This window comes from Microcaecilia unicolor, chromosome 6 (assembly GCF_901765095.1).
Source record: "Microcaecilia unicolor chromosome 6, aMicUni1.1, whole genome shotgun sequence".
In the NCBI taxonomy this organism is placed as follows: domain Eukaryota; kingdom Metazoa; phylum Chordata; class Amphibia; order Gymnophiona; family Siphonopidae; genus Microcaecilia; species Microcaecilia unicolor.
This window is the reverse complement of record NC_044036.1, coordinates 167,166,788-167,184,111: the sequence shown is the minus strand read 5'-3', so window position 1 is coordinate 167,184,111 and position 17,324 is coordinate 167,166,788. Positions and strand designations below refer to the sequence as shown.

Below are 17,324 nucleotides of genomic sequence, written 5' to 3'. Positions count from 1 at the left end.
TGGCCACTGTTGGAAACATAGGATGCTCGGCTTAATGGACCTTCGGTCTGTCCCAGTATGGCAATACTTATGTTCTTACATAAAGTATCATTTTTTTTTGTGTCTAACTGGACTAGCTTAATCTATCTTTGACAAGCTTTCTAAGGTTAGGACCTTCTTTCTCAGGTCAGGATCGATATTAAAGTGCAACCACCTATTCTGGGAAAATTAATTTTGACTAGGATTTCCTTAGGTATGTAGTCTAATGTAAGAGTCTGCCAGCAATAGAGAAAACAGTTGTCCCCTGTATTGCATTCATTGGTGGTGTTGATGCCATCCCCCCCACCCCGTGCAGTACTGTGGACTTCTGAGCGATTGCTGGTTGAAAAGTTATAATTGTTATCCTGCATGCTGGCTGAAATATGGCTGGCAGTGCCCGACTTTGTGCTGTGCATTCTGTGTTTAGGTTTCGTATGGAGGTACCAGCCCGGCGGAGGGATACCTCACACAACTGATCAATTCATTTCCACCTTGTTGTTGTAATATCGACAGCCACGCGTCAGAGCGGAGGGGGCGGGGTACGCCTCTGCTGATTGGCTGAATTATGCACCGCCGGCCGAGCCCATCTCGCGCTGCAGATATACAGGCGGAAGTGAGTCGTCGGCAACTCAGCTGCCGCGAGCTCAGCGGACGGATTTGTTGGTTATACCTGAGCTTCAGCCTGGGAGGCTTTTGTTGTTTTCAAGCGAGACTGGTGGGGCCATGAGGGGTTTTCGGCCACTGTGGAGAAAGGCGTGGGTGGTAGCGGGACGTGGCTGCTGCGGGGCTGCTGGGGACAGTCAGGTAAGGCCCCGGGCGGGGGACAGCTTAGGGAGTCGTCTGCCTCTTCACCATCTCTCCGGAGCTATGAGGAGGGGACACGGGCTACTTGCGCTGAGGATGCCGCAGGCTTTTGAACTCATCCTTATTCTGCCGCAGATACTGACGTGTCTGCGTTTGTTTCTGTCGGGGTGGGGGTGTAACATAATTGTGCACATACACTACAGTAAATAAAGCCTTTTCTGCTGGCTCGCCTCTTCATTCTTGCAATTGTTGTAACAACAGACCTGGGGCTGGATTTGAGGTGAAATAACAGATAGGGAAATTGTAACATTGGATGTTTTAGCTCAAAATAATGTCCAGGACAGACCAGTTTTTCGCATATCATGAAGAGACGAATCTTACTCTTAAGACAGTGTGTGTTGGATATGATCTCAACCTTAGCTTGGACCTCCCTAGTTATTCTGTGCTGCCCCTCTTCCCAACCCAAATCGTAGAACCTCCGGCTCATTGGCGGCCCTTTGTACAAAGGAAAGCGAAAGGAAATTATTTTTACGGTAAAACATCTCACGAAAAAAGTACAGACAGGAGATCAAATCCCAGCCCACGTTGAAAATCACAGCAAATCCTTCAGAGTAGGGATGGACTAATGGAATTCCGCAAAGGCAAGGGACTAGATGCGGCATATCAAAAAAAATATTAAATTCACAAAAGTCAGTCATCTAGGATCTTGATAAAACCAAAGAAACAAGGAGTTAACAATGTTGAATAGAGGATGCCACAACTGAGCCCAATGACCCGACACGCCTAACTGCCTGCTGCAACCATTGAGGTATTGTGTTTGATCATCCAGTGCAACATTGTATCCATCAGATGATGTGACCCCTGAAGCAGGCATTCATGCTGAAACACGGGTTCTGGGTCATTGGGCTTAGTTTTGGCAGGGTCATTGGGCTCAGTTGTGACTCCTTGTTTCTGTGGTTTTATCAAAAGCCTGAATGATTGACCTTTGTAATAAAGATTTTTTGATGTGCCATCTCTAGTCCTGCACCTTGTGGAATTCCATTGGTCCATCCCTGCTCTGAAGGATTTGCTATATTTTACCGTAAACCAGAAACGAAACCTTGCCTAGGTTTGTTTGAAGTTTTGTGATGCCAGTGATGAGCTTTGGCTAATCTTTATTATTCATATTGCACAACTACATTTTTCACCAGTGATTTAATTTCATATTTACAAATTGTCAAAAAGTGTCAAAATGCAGTTTATGAATTATAAAATTCTTTTAAATGTTGTCATCTGTTTGCCTCTGTTTACCTGGAGGGGCATTTTCGATATGACATCCAAGTCTGACTTTGGACGTTTCGCACAAAACATCCAAAATCCAAATATTTTTATTTATTTATTTATTTATTGCATTTGTATCCCACATTTTCCCACCTATTTGCAGGCTCAATGTGGCATACATAGTTTTATTAACATTGTAATTCCAGGATATCAGATACAGTTAGTATTGTGCAGAGTTTAAGTAGGGAAGACAGAAGAAGGAAGGGAGTGATTAGGGTAGTTATAGAAGGTGGGCTTTCGTAACTGAGTAGGTTGGTGAGGTGGATTGGTGAGGTTATCGGTTCTTATTGTAGGCTTTGTTGAAGAAGTTTGTCTTCAGAGATTTGCGAAAGATGGTTATTTCATTGATTGTTTTCAGGTCTGTAGGTAGTGCTTTCCATAACTGCGTGCTCATGTAAGAGATGGTAGTGGCATGCATCAGCTTGTATTTTAGTCCTTTACAGCTGGGGAAGTGCAGGTTGAGAAATTTGCGGGATGATCTTGTGGCGTTTCTGAGAGGTAGGTCCATGAGGTTTAGCATGTATATTGGGGCATCTGTGTGAATGATTTTGTGTACAATCGTGCAGATCTTGAATGCAATTCGTTCCTTAAGTGGGAGCCAGTGAAGTTTCTCTCTTAAGGGTTTTGCATTTTCATATTTGGTTTTTCCAAATATGAGTCTGGCGGCAGTATTCTGGGCAGTTTGGAGTTTTTTGATAGTCTGTTCCTTACAGCCAGTGTACAGTGTGTTGCAGTAGTCCAGATGACTTATTACCATTGACTGTACCAGGGTACAGAAGATGTATCTCGGGAAGAACGGTTTTACTCTTTTGAGTGTCCAGATGACTTATTACCATTGACTGTACCAGGGTACAGAAGATGTATCTCGGGAAGAACGGTTTTACTCTTTTGAGTTTCCACATGGAGTAGAACATCTTTTTCATCGTGTTTTTCACGTGGGCATCAAGAGTGAGGTTTTGATCAATGGTGACTCCAAGAATTTTCAAGTTTTGTGAGACAGGAAGAGAACAGTATGGTGTGATTATGGTGGAGAAATTTTTTGTGTTATATTGTGAGGTGAGCACAATTCATTGTGTTTTTTTCTGCGTTAAGTTTTAGTTGGAATGCATCTGCCCATGTGTGCATTGTTTGGAGGCTTTGGTTGATCTCGTTGGTGATTTCATTTAGATCATGTTTGAACGGGATGTAGATTGTGGCGTCATCTGCATATATGTAGGGGTTGAGGTTTTGGTTGGCTAGAAGTTTGGCTAAAGGTATCATCACAAGGTTGAATAAGGTTGGTGAGAGGGGGGATCCTTGGGGGACTCCACATTCAGGTGTCCATGGGGGTGATCTGTCCGCGTTCATTGTTACTTGGTATGATCTTGTGGTCAGGAATCCTTTGAACCATTTGAGAACTGTGCCTCCTACTGCGAAGTATTCTAGTATATGTAATAGTATTTAATGATTAACCATGTCAAAGGCACTGGACATGTCGAATTGTAGGAGGAATATGTTGTTACCAGTTGCAATTACTTGTTTGAATGAGTTCATTGCGGACACTAGAACAGTTTCGGTGCTATGATTTGACCGAAATCCTGATTGAGATTCGTGCAGAATTGAGTGTTTATTTAGGTATTCAGTGAGTTGTTTCGTCACTATGCCCTCCATGAGTTTGGTTATAAGTGGAATAGATGCTACTGGGCGATAGTTGGTTAAGTCCATTGTGTTTTTCTTAGCATCTTTCGGTAGCGGAGTAAGTAGGATGTTTCCTTTATCATTGGGAAAGAGCCCATTTTGAAGCCTGTGATTTACGTGGTTCGTGAGGTCTGTTCATTTTTTAAAAAGAAAAATGTCTTTTTTTTTTTTAAATACTGTTTTGAACAAAGTTTTGTGCTGTGGATATTTTGTTTTTTTGGTCCATTTTCGAAAAAAAAAACGAATATGTGCAAAAAGTAGAAAATCTAGCCATTGGATGTAGGAGGAGCCAGCATTTTTAGCAGACTGGTCCCCCAGACATCACAGGAGAGCAATGGGGCACTTCTGTGCACTTCTTCATAAAAATTCTGGCAGGTACACATCTCACTTTTGCTCCCTTATCTTGTCCCCTGAGTCCTCCAAAACACACTGTCCCCCTACTACAATAGCCCTTGTTGGTGAAGGAGGCACCTATATGTGTGACAGGTAGAGGGAGATAGGTACCCAAGTCCCTTACTCCACAGTGCACTGCACTGACCACTACATTACTCCAGGGGGCTTGCTTTCTGCTTCAATAGACTTGGCTGTAATATCTTCAGGCTGACTTAGAAGCTGGTAAGTCATATTTTTGTTCACATTTTTGGGGGTTGGGAGGTGGTCAGTGACCACTGAGGGGTTATTGGGGGGGGGGGGTCCTCCCTGATTCCCTCAAACGTCTTAGTTTTGTTCCATTATGGCTGAAAAACGTCTCAGGAACACCCAAATCCTGCCCTTAATACCCCCTTGAGATTTGGACGTACTGCAGATGAACAAATAGGTTTCAAAAATACTGATTATTTATTTATTTATTGCATTTGTATCCCACAATCCCCCACCTATTTGCAGGCTCAATGTGGCTTACATAGATTTGTTAACATTGTCATTTCAGGATAACAGATCAGATACAGTTAGTAATGTGTACATAAGTAATGCCATACTGGGAAAAGACAAGGGGCCATCGAGCCCAGCATCCTGTCCACGACAGCGGCCAATCCAGGCCAAGGGCACCTGACAAGCTTCCCAAACGTACAAACATTCTGTACATGTTATTCCTGGAATTGTGGATTTTTCCCAAGTTCATTTAGTAGCGGTTTATGGACTTGTCCTTTAGGAAACCGTCCAACCCCTTTTTAAACTCTGCTAAGCTAACCGCCTTCACCACGTTCTCCGGCAATGAATTCCAGAGTTTAATTACACGTTGGGTGAAGAAAAATTTTCTCCGATTTGTTTTAAATTTACTACACTGTAGTTTCATCGCATGCCCCCTAGTCCTAGTATTTTTGGAAAGTGTGAACAGACGCGTCACATCCACCTCTTCCACTCCACTCATTATTTTATATACCTCTATCATGTCTCCCCTCAGCCGTCTCTTCTCCAAGCTGAATAGCCCTAGCCTCCTTAATCTTTCTTCATAGGGAAGTCGTCCCATCCCCGCTATCATTTTAGTCGCCCTTCTCTGCACCTTTTCCAATTCTACTATATCTTTCTTGAGATGCGGCGACCAGAATTGAACACAATACTCAAGGTGCGGTCGCACCATGGAGCGATACAACGGCATTATAACATCCTCACACCTGTTTTCCATACCTTTCCTAATAATACCCAACATTCTATTCGCTTTCCTAGCCGCAGCAGCACACTGAGCAGAAGGTTTCAGTGTATTATCGACGACGACACCCAGATCCCTTTCTTGGTCCGTAACTCCTAACGTGGAACCTTGCATGACGTAGCTATAATTCGGGTTCTTTTTTCCCACATGCATCACCTTGCACTTGCTCACATTAAACGTCATCTGCCATTTAGCCGCCCAGTCTCGTAAGGTCCTCTTGTAATTTTTCACAATCCTGTCGTGATTTAACAACTTTGTGTCATCAGCAAATTTAATTACTTTGCTAGTTACTCCCATCTCTAAATCATTTATAAATATATTAAAAAGCAGCGGTCCTAGCACAGTCTTCTCCATTGTGAATACTGCCCATTTAACCCCACTCTCTGTTTCCTATCCTTCAACCAGTTTTTAATCCACAATAGAACATTTCCTCCTATCCCATGACCCTCCAATTTCCTCTGTAGCCTTTCATGAGGTACCTTGTCAAACGCCTTTTGGAAATCCAGATACACAATATCAACCAGTTCCCCTTTGTCCACATGTTTGTTTACTCCTTCAAAGAATTGAAGTAAATTGGTCAGGCAAGATTTCCCCACACAAAAGCCGTGCTGACTCGGTCTCAGTAATTCATGTCCTCGGATGTGCTCTGTAATTTTGTTTTTAATAATAGCCTCTACCATTTTCCCCGGCACTGACGTCAAACTCACCGGTCTATAATTTCCCGGATCTCCCCTGGAGCCTTTTTTAAAAATTGGTGTTACATTGGCCACCCTCCAATCTTCCGGTACCATGCTCGATTTTAAGGATAAGTTGCATATCACTAGCAGTAGGTCCGCAAGCTCATTTTTCAGTTCTATCAGTACTCTAGGATGAATACCATCCGGTCCAGGAGATTTGCTACTCTTCAGTTTGCTGAACTGCCCCATTACGTCCTCCAGGTTTACCGTGAAGTCAGTAAGTTTCTCCGACTCGTCCACTTGAAATACCATTTCCGACACCGGTATCCCACTCAAATCTTCCTCGGTGAAGACCGAAGCAAAGAATTCATTCAGTCTCTCCGCTACGTCTTTGTCTTCCTTGATCGCCCCTTTTACCCCTCGGTCATCCAGCGGCCCAACCGATTCTTTTGCCAGCTTCCTGCTTTTAATATACCGAAAAAATTTTTTTACTATGTCTTTTTTGCCTCTAATGCTATCTTTTTTTCGTAATCCCTCTTGGCCTTCTTTATCTGCGCCTTGCATTTGCATTGACACTCCTTATGCTGCTTCTTGTTATTTTCAGACGGTTCCTTCTTCCATTTTCTGAAGGCGTTTCTTTTAGCCCTAATAGCTTCCTTCACCTCACTTTTCAACCAGGCCGGCGATTAGGAAGGGAAAAAAGAAGAAGGAAGAGAGTGATTAGGGTAGTTATAGAAGACTTTGACAGTCTGACAGAGTGGGAGGGTGGGGGTATGCTCCCACTCTGTCAGACTGTCGCGGTAGCCACCCGGGTGGTATAAGCTAAGTGGAATTTTTCCTGTGCACAAGTAGTATTTTGTATATTTTTCAGTGTGATATATATGACATTAACCCTTTCAACAACTGAAATAGCTTTAAAATTATTATTAATATTAATGCTAATTTTGCTTTCTACTACTACTACTAAACATTTCTAGAGCGCTACTCTATTATAATTTCTATATGTTCTTACAACACATGCCATATCTGTACTTATATTGTTTTTTCCAATACTGTTCATGTTTGGTTTTTTCCTTTGTTATAACTTTTAAACTTCAATAAATTCTCGTGGAAAAAAACATGACATAACCCTGTAGATTATTGTTGTTTGTATATTCTCCTCTGTTTTTTGGCTGTAGTGTTTTTTTTCTCCGAGTTGGAGTTGTTTTCCACTGCAGTTTGTTTACAAGGATAATTGAAACCTGTGATAAGAGCCATTTAAAGAGAAGACCATCTCTGTAGGCGCCCCCTGGCTATTGAGGTTTCCCTTTATAAATGTATTCTTTATAGATGATCTCCAGGGTTATTGTTATGTTTTAGGGCAAACTGAGTAGTATTGGTTTCATATTGTTTTCGCTCTTCAGTATTTTGTTGATTTTTGAGTATTTAAAAAATGCAAAGGGATGAGAGAAACCAGAAAATGTGACATAAGAATAGCCATACTGGGTCAGACCAATGGTCCATCTAGCCCAGTATCCTGTTTCCAACAGTGGCCAATCCAGGTCACAGGTACCTGGCAGACACCCAATTAGTAGCAGTATTTCATGCTACCAATCTCATCTCAATAACGGACTATGGACTTTTCCTCCAGGAACTTGTCCAAACCTTTTTTAAACCCAGATACGCTAACCGCCGTTATCACATCCTCGGACAACAAGCTCCAGAGCTTAACTATTCTTTGAGTGAAAAAAAATTCCTCCTATTTGTTTTAAAAGTATTTCCATATAATTTCATTGAGTGTCCCTTTAGCCTTTCCTCATATGGGAGGAGTTCTGTCCCCTTTATCATTTTGGACACTTTTCTTTAAATCTTTTCTAATTCCGCTATATCTTTTTTGAGATACAGCTCAGTGGCGTAGCTAGGTGAGGCGCCAGGGGAGCGGCAGCTCCCCCAAACAGAGTTCTGCCAACGCCTATTTTTTTTGTTCTGTTGCACTGAAAATGTGCGCCGGTGGAAGTCCGCTCTTGCTCCCCCCACGCCGTCAACCTGCCTCATCCTGGCTCCGCTTCTGATACAGCTACCAGAATTGAATCCAGTATTCAAAGTGAGGTTGCACCAAGGAGCGATATAGAAGCATTATAATGGTTTTATAAGGGATGCCTTTCCTAATAATTCCTAGTATCCTGTTTGCTTTTTTGGCTGCTGCGCACAGTAGACAGAAGATTTCAGCGTATTGTCTACAATGACACCTAGATCTTTTTCTTGAGTGCTGAGAAAGCAATTGTTGATCATCTTTTTGCATCTATCCACCAAAGTCCCATTGCTTTTCACTGTTGAGTGTATTTCATTTACATGAGTTGGCCTCAAGAAGATGTTGCACCTTGAGGAGTCATCCTCAAGTAATGAGCAGATCAGAATTGCAGGCCATTTTTTTGTGTTCTCTTTGTGCTGGTGACTTAATCCCAAAACTACCTCTTACAGGTGGGGACATCTTGTGACAGTCTTGTGAGACTACTGCTGGAGATCCTGGCAGCCATTTTGAGATTGGAGCTTACAAGGGTAGGAGTGATCCCAGTGCTTCTACCTATGTTGGGCCCCAGTCTCAAAATGACCGCTGGGACCTTCAGCGGCAGACTCGCAAGACTGCTGTGGGAAGTCCCAGCAGTCATTTTGTCAGTGGAGCTGGCATGGGCAGGAGTAATTGCTGCTCCAACTGACGTAGAATCCCTGAAGAGAGTTTGCGGAACCCAGTTTGGGAATCGCTGCTCTAAGGTAAAAGTTCTCCTGTGTCATTTCAAGGTTTTGACATTTGTTTTGGGTTTGTGTTATTAATGCTGCACACTGTTGAAGACATGAGTAAAACAACCAAATCCACCTCCCTAATTTTTTCTTATGTAGCAGAGTCCATGCAAAAACTGGAAGCGGCTTTTATGCAGGAAAAGATGATTGAGGAGGAGGTGATCCACCAAGGTGGATGAACACTAACTCCCACGAGAAAACAGTTAAAAGGAAGTGGGAAGTGGACCAATGACTCCAGGGAGACGGGATACTGATGTATAAAGTACCACTTTATTCACAGACTTGACACAAACTCAAAATGTCAAGATACATATAGATTATATTAAAAAAATAAATAAAACAGATCATAAGCAATGTATAGAATATATATATATTAATGTACAAACATATGTTTGTACATTTATATATATAATATATATATATTTTTCTTTAGAGGTTTTCTGTGTATGTTTTTCTGAGATATCTCTTTGCCTGTTTTATATTAGTGTATATGTGTATATTTTATTTTCACTCCATTTTAAGTTCACTCCATCCGTCTATTCCACCTGCTGCCACTCAGAGTTGCAGTCATTTACCGCCCCCCTAATAAGTCCCTCCCTTCCTTCCTTACCGACTTCGATGCCTGGCTCTCCGTTTTTCTTGAGCCCTCATCCCCATCCCTCATTCTTGGTGACTTCAACATACACATTGTTAACCCATCCGACTCGTATGTTTCTCAGTTCCTCACTCTTACCTCCTCCTTCAACCTCTTAACTGAGCTCCTCCGCCCCTACTTACAAATCTGGCCACTGTCTTGATCTCGTCCTCTCTTCTACTTGCTCACCCTCCAATTTCCGCGCATCTGCTCTTCCTCTCTCTGACCATCACCTAATCACATTCACACTTCAGCACCCTCCCCCTCATTCTCGCCCAACACTAAATACTACTTCCAGAAATCTCCAGGCTGTTGACCCCCTCACTTTATCCTCTAGTATCTCTGATCTCCTCCCTTCCTTCATGTCCTCCGAATCTGTTGACAAAGCTGTCTCCACTTACAATGCCACTCTCTCCTCTGCTCTAGACACCCTTGCACCGTCCATCTCCCATCCCACAAGGCGTACCAATCCCCAGCCCTGGCTGACCCCTTGAACCCGATACCTTCGCTCCTGTGCCCGTTCGGCTGAACGCCTCTGGAGGAAATCTCGCACCCATACTGATTTCATTCACTTCAAATTCATGCTATCCTCCCTATTCCTCGCCAAACAGGACTATTACACCCAATTGACTAATTCCCTCAGCTCTAATCCTCGTCGTCTCTTTGCCACCCTCAACTCCCTCCTCAAAGTGCCCTCTGCTCCCACCCCCCCCCTCACTCTCTCCTCAATCTCTGGCCGACTACTTCAGTGACAAGGTCCAGAAAATCAACCTCGAATTCACCACCAAACCTTCTCCTCCTCTTCATCCTATAACCCACTCTCTCAACCAACCAACCCAGGCCTCCTCCTCCTCTTTTCCTGATATCACCGAAGAGGAAACCGCCTATCTCCCCTCCTCCTCGAAATCCACCACCTGTTCCTCAGACCCCATCCCCACCAACCTACTTAGCACCATCGCTCCTACTATCACCCCCACCATCTGTCATATCCTCAACCTCTCTCTCTCCACTGCAACTGTCCCGGACACCTTCAAGCATGCTGTGGTCACACCACTCCTCAAAAAAAACATCTCTTGACCCTACCTGTCCCTCCAACTACCGCCCCATTTCCCTCCTACCCTTCCTCTCCAAGATACTTGAACGCGCCGTTCACAGCCGCTGCATTGATTTTTTTTCTCCTCTCATGCCATCCTCGATCCGCTTCAATCCGGCTTTCGCCCCCTACACTCGACAGAAACGGCACTATCTAAAGTCTTCAATGACCTGTTCCTCGCCAAATCCAAAGGTCACTACTCCATCCTCATCCTCCTCGACCTATCCGCCGCTTTTGACACTGTCAATCACAACCTACTTCTTGATACACTGTCCTCCTTTGGGTTCCAGGGCTCTGTCCTCTCCTGGTTCTCCTCTTATCTTTCCCATCGTACCTTTAGAGTACACTCTCTTGGTTCGTCCTCCTCCCCTATCCCGCTCTCTGTTGGAGTTCCTCAGGGATCTGTCCTTGGGCCCCTCCTTTTTTCAATCTACACCTCTTCTTTAGGCTCTCTGATCTCATCTCATGGTTTCCACTATCATCTTTATGCTGACGACACCCAGCTGTATCTCTGCACACCAGACATCACTGCGGAAACCCAGGCCAAAGTATCGGCCTGCTTATCCGACATTGCTGCCTGGATGTCCAACCGCCACCTGAAACTGAACATGGCCAAGACTGAACTTATTGTTTTCCCACCCAAACCCACTTCTCTCCCTTCACTCTCTATCTCAGTTGATAACACCCTCATCATCCCCGTCTCATCTGCCCGCAACCTCGGTGTCATCTTCGACGACTCCCTCTCCTTTTCTGCGCATATCCAGCAGATAGCCAAGACCTGTCGCTTCTTCCTCTACAACATTAGCAAAATTCGCCCCTTCCTCTCTGAGTACACCACCTGAACTCTCATCCACTCTCTCATTACCTCTCGCCTTGACTACTGCAACCTACTCCTCACCGGCCTCCCACTTAGCCACCTATCCCCCCTTCAGTCCATCCAGAACTCTGCCGCACGTCTTATCTTCCACCTTGACCGATATACTCATATCGCCCCTCTCCTCAAGTCAGTTCACTGGCTTCCGATCAGATACCGCATACAGTTCAAGCTTCTCCTACTAACCTACAAATGCACTCGATCTGCAGCCCCTCCTTACCTCTCTACCCTCATCTCCCCTTACGTCCCTACCCGTAACCTCCGCTCTCAAGACAAATCCCTCCTTTCAGTACCCTTCTCCACCACTGCCAAATCTAGGCTCCGCCCTTTCTGCCTCGCCTCACCCCATGCTTGGAACAAACTCCCTGAGCCCATACGCCAGCCCCCCTCCCTACCCATCTTCAAATCATTGCTCAAAGCCCACCTCTTCAATGTCGCTTTCGGCACCTAATCACAACACCTCTACTCCAACTAGACTACCCCAACTTGACATTTCGTCCTTTAGATTGTAAGCTCTTCTGAGCAGGGACCGTCCTTAGTTATTAATTTGTACAGCGCTGCGTAACCCTAGTAGCACTCTAGAAATGTTAAGTAGTAGTAGTATTTTATTATTATTAATTTTTTAATCATTATTTTCTGACCTATTGTTTAGACTCCTGAGGCAGGCCTGTGGCCGAAACACAGTACTGTGTCGAGTCTGTGAATAACGTGGTACTTTATACATCAGTATCCCGTCTCCCTGGAGTCATTGGTCCACTTCCCACTTCCTTTTAACTGGAAAAGATGATTGCCAAAGGTGGCTAGTCTTAGTTTCATTGTATTTATTTGTGTCTTCACAGCACAGCACTCAACCTGCCTTCGGCCTTCTGTTTGATATTGATGGAGTCTTGGTACGAGGAAAGACACCAATACCTGCTGCAAGAAAAGCTTTTCAAAAATTGGTGAGCCCTCTGGGACAGTTCCTGGTGCCAGTAGTGTTTGTCACCAATGCAGGGAACTGTCTTCGCCAGAAGAAAGCAGATCAGTTAACTCAAATTCTGGGTGTGCCTGTGAGTAGCCTCTTTTTTGTTATTACCAAAAGTGTGTTTTGTATGTGTGGCCACAATGTATATCATGGTTTTTGTAAACCCTTGGCATAGTTTTCTCTTGGACTTTGACATTGCACATTGCAGTACACCTAGTTCTAATGGCTAAGTAAAATGGAGCTAGAAGTAACTGCTACTTTCTTCCTAACAGCAGTGGTATCTTCGTCAAATGTTAACAAATATGAACAAAATCTACAGGCTTTATCTGTTATGTATTACAGAGATTTCCATGATGATAGAGCCTGAAACCCTTTTTGTCCTATTCTGGTATTCGTTTTAAAGAAATTGGCAATTGTATCTCTCTCTTAGTTATGTTGGTAGAACCTAACTTTTTGTAGTTTGGGGCAAGGGTGGGCAAACTTATTTATACTGGGCCACGTTAATGACTATTGTCTCTACAAGGGACTGAGGATCCCACCTTCAGAGCTCCAGTTGAAGAGTTGTACATTAAGGGATATCTTGCCAACCCCCAGACTTTTTTTTCCTATTTACTCCTGACTGAGAAGTCCTGTGTTGCTTTAGTATGTAACCAGTGCTGCAGAGACTGAAAGCACCATGTCAACTGTAGTGATAACAGTTGGTAATTGTAATTTCCATTACATAGCTTCCTTCCTTCTATTCCAGAACCTGTAGGATAGTTGTGTCCATCAGCCAGCAGGTGTAGATAGAGAACTGAAAACTGAGCTGAGACATACCTCTCTTGTCATCCAGTCCAGCTCCTAAGTATTTTCTGTCCCCAGCAGTTTTCAGTTTCTTCTTTACTTTACTTTATTTCTTATTACTCACAAGCATCCCCAGACTGAGTTCAGCATGACTTGAGATTAAGTACATTTTTACATTTTAGACTCTACACATTTGAAGAAGAAAAACATTATTACATTTTTTGGGTCATAAGGGTTGTAGTTGGAGGGTATTGGGGTGCTGTACTCATTATCTCTCATTCCCTAACACAGAATAGATGAGTCTTCAACTGTTTACAGAAAATTCCATACTCTGATATTGATCTTGTTGTCACTGGTATATCGTTCCACCATTTTGTCAATAGGATAAGGTTGTTGAGTGTACTGTCTTAATCTCACACCTTTTGTTGATGGAAATACCAAGTCCAGAACATTTCATTTAATTCTTTTCAGTCTCTTTTCAGGTGATATTATCCAACGGTTTAGATATTCTGTCATTTTGCCATTTAGAAATGAGCGTATCATGGTGCAGAGTTTTAAAATCCCTCTTGCTTCAAATAATAGCCAGTGTAATGTGATGTACAAAAGAATTACTCTCTCGTATTTTGATTTAGAAAAGATCAGTCTAGCTGTAACATTCTGTACTGTCTATATCTTTTTTTCTAATTGATGTTGCACAGCCTATATATAATATGTTGCAATAATCAATTTGTGCAAGAATGAGAGATTGTACTAATAGTCTAAACTTGTGTTGGCCTTTTTTAACCATTTGCTGACATTGTTTATTGAAGGTCAGGTATCTGTCAATCGTTATCTCTAGTATTTTCAGTTCTTTTTAATTTTCAGTGGTATTCTATTGAACTGTAGTTGTATGTTTGACACATCCATGGTAGGTGCTGTGATTATTAAAATCTTTGTTTTGTCACAATTCAGTTTAAGATACAGATGCCATATTCTCTCCAGTTTCCTACAGGATTGTTTCGGTTTTAGTAAGATTTCATTAAACCAACGTTCCTTACTCCTTTTTGTGACCTTTTTCAGTTTTTTTAGGGGCTATTTCATTTAGTGTTGACTTTATAAAGCTGTTCCACTGGGTGATGGTTACTTGATAATTTGATTCTTTCAGATTTTCTTTCACTTTGGACCAGGAGACTTCGTTATCAATTGTTTTGCGTACTTCTCTTAATTCCTGCTTGGTTATTTTTTTTTTTTCCTAAGGGGTCTTCTTGCCAATATATTGCTACATGTGATTGGTAGTGGTCAGACCAAATTAGGGGCAGCCAGCCTCTATCCTCACTTGGGTCTCAGAATCTGTATTACAGGCTACAAAGTCTAGTTGGTGGCCTAGTTGATGTGTTCCTTGGGCTGGGATTATCTTCATGTTTATTTTCTATAAACATTTTAAAGTCCTGACAAATTCTCATCATCTAAATAAAGATTTATGTCACCTACAATTAATTGTGCTCTGGGTTTTAGACTGAGTCATCATAAGTTCGTGGAATTCTCCCTTGGCTTCTTTCCACTTCCCTGGAGGGCAGTAACACACTGTACATTGTAACTACCTAGTAGTGAAGCGTCTCTGATCTTGCATGATAATAATTCTAAGCAAGATGACTGATAAATCACTTCAATCTGAACGTTAAAAAAGGTTTTATATATTATTGCCACCCCGCCACCTCTTTTGGATGCACAGTATACATGTGTGATTTTATATCCTCCTGGTACGAGGTCTCATTTGACTGGATCCTCTCTTGATTGTAACCATGTTTATTGACATTTCAATAATAAAAAAAAATGCATTACATAAACACAGGCCTGTGCTCAAGTACTGTGACATCCCACTCTTCCTGTGACAGAAAACTCCTATGCTGGGGGACGGCAGGATGCCACACGCATGGGCAGGATCCGGTGTTTAGTGGGCCTGGGCCAAATCCAATTCCAACTTGAGCCCAGATCAAAGTACGGCAGCGGTGGCAGAGGCAGAAAAAGGGGAGATGCTGAATGGGAGGTAGGGAGTAGAAAGGAATATACTGGACAAGGGGGGGGGCGGGAAATTAGGAAAGGGAAAAGGAGATGCTGGACTACAGGGTATCACAGGGCTGGCCCAAGGCTATGTTGGGATCTCTGGCAGGTGTTGTACAAGTCTTATGGGAATGTTATCTTGCAGGGAATGTTGTCTTGGGTGAGTGGATGTGATAAGCACATAAAAAGCCATGCTGTCAGACCATGGTCCACTGAGCCAGGCTTCACATCCCTGATGGTAGCTAGTCCATATCGCAAGTATCTGACAGATCCTAAAATGCATCTATCATGCATCAACTTCAAAATCCTAATTCTAGTTTTCAAGGGATGTTACCCATCAGCCCCTGCCTATATTAACCATCTTGCTTATTCCTTATGCTCCTCCCAGAAAGAACCCTCTGCTCCACTAATTCTGGTCAACTCGCACTCCCTGATGTTCCTGGACATCATCTGTGCCTCTGCCATTAGCTACGCTGGTTTCAAGCTTTGAAACCACTCTTCCTCTCCAACTCCACCTAGAATCCACTTACCCTAAGTTTAAGATTGCCTTCAAGGATGAAAGACATCCAGGGCTACAGTAGGACATTGATCCCCACTGACTTGGGCACTTGGCATTCCTTTCATTGCCAGTCCAGAAGAGGAGAACCCCATCCATCCACTATCAGCTGAAACCCCTGGTTAGATAGTTCCCATTCTCCCAGGTCCAAGGAGTGCTTGCTGAGAAAGTCCACCTCCACATTCAAGGACCACTCAACCCAATGACCGCAGATGACCAAAGGCTTTCAGCTTGTCCTCCAGCAACCGCTCTGCTAAGCTTCCCCCAAGTTCTTTCAACCAAGTTACTGAGATCTTCTCCAAATAGCCATTTGCCCCAAAACGGCAGTTTAACTAGATGTGGCTTTGACACTGCATCTGCTGCCCAATGCTTCAACCAGAGTTGCTGACATGCTGTGACAGTCAAAGACATACTGTGGGCCTTAACCCATAACATGTCATAAATAGCATCCACTTTGTGTTGTCGATTGCTAATGCTACTTTAGGCATGCTCTTGCCATGAGCAAGCCGCACACCCAAGATGTGCCAAGGCTGACAGCTTCCTCTTTGTCCTACAGGATTCCCAGCTTGCACATGCTGCAAAGTCCCGACGCCAGCCAACGGGTGAGTCAAGATCCCTCCCCTGCACCAAGCAGAACTTTCAGCTCTTCAACCACTGCTGGCTGATCTCCCCAAGCTCACAGTCTCAAATCTTCCCACAGATGAGAAAGGTTCAGGACAGATACTCTGTTCTACACTCTCCAGCAAACCTCTTTCCTTCTCTCTCTCTCTCTCTCTCTCTTTTTTTTTTAAGAGAGCTCCACAGGAAACAGGGCAGAGGTGAAGGGAGGGAAGTAAATTCACGGGACAACAGAGATGGGGATCTGAAGACTTCCAGATAGGACTCTGCAGACTCAAGCTACCTGTAAAGCTCAATTGGGGACCAGTTAACCAACTGGACCAGGAGCAAAGCACTCAAATATAGAGTATCTGTCCTGAGTCTCTCTCATCTGTGTAAGACTTAAGACTGTGAGCTTGGGGGGAGGGGGGGTGTAGCCAGCAATGGTAAATCCAACTCAGAACCACTTGGAGGGCTGCAAGAAGTTCTGCTTGGTGCAAGGGAGGGATCCTGACTCACCACTTGGGACACGTTGTGACAGTAGAGAAGAATGGCAACTTCCACGGAGGCAGTTAAAGTAGGAGAGAATGGCAACTTCCGCAGAGGTAGTTAAGAGGAGTTTCCACTGTGGGACCTGCCGGCTGACATCGGGACTTTGCAGTGTGTGCAAGCTTGGAATCACACGGGACACAGAGGAAACTGTCCACAGCAAATGGAGAGGGAGAAGAGAAATTCTACGGTCAACTACCTGCACAAGCACTTCCAAAGACAGCAGGTTATCCAACTGAACAGGCTATTCCAGATAGCCTGTTTTTCCAAGTTAACCGGATATTCCACAACACGGAGGGAAAGCATGGGAGC

General features: G+C 43.7%; 1 protein-coding gene across 1 annotated transcript in view; it reads left to right on the top strand.

Moving 5' to 3' along the window:
* Positions 1 to 676: 676 nt before the first annotated feature.
* LOC115472075 (haloacid dehalogenase-like hydrolase domain-containing 5) overlaps positions 677 to 17,324 on the top strand; it is a 36,144-nt gene continuing 19,496 nt past the window's right edge. Inside the window, exons 1-2 of the mRNA XM_030206147.1 lie at positions 677 to 822; positions 12,363 to 12,572. Coding sequence (XP_030062007.1) covers positions 742 to 822; positions 12,363 to 12,572 — 291 coding nt within the window. The 5' untranslated portion in view covers positions 677 to 741. The remainder of the gene's footprint in view (positions 823 to 12,362; positions 12,573 to 17,324) is intronic.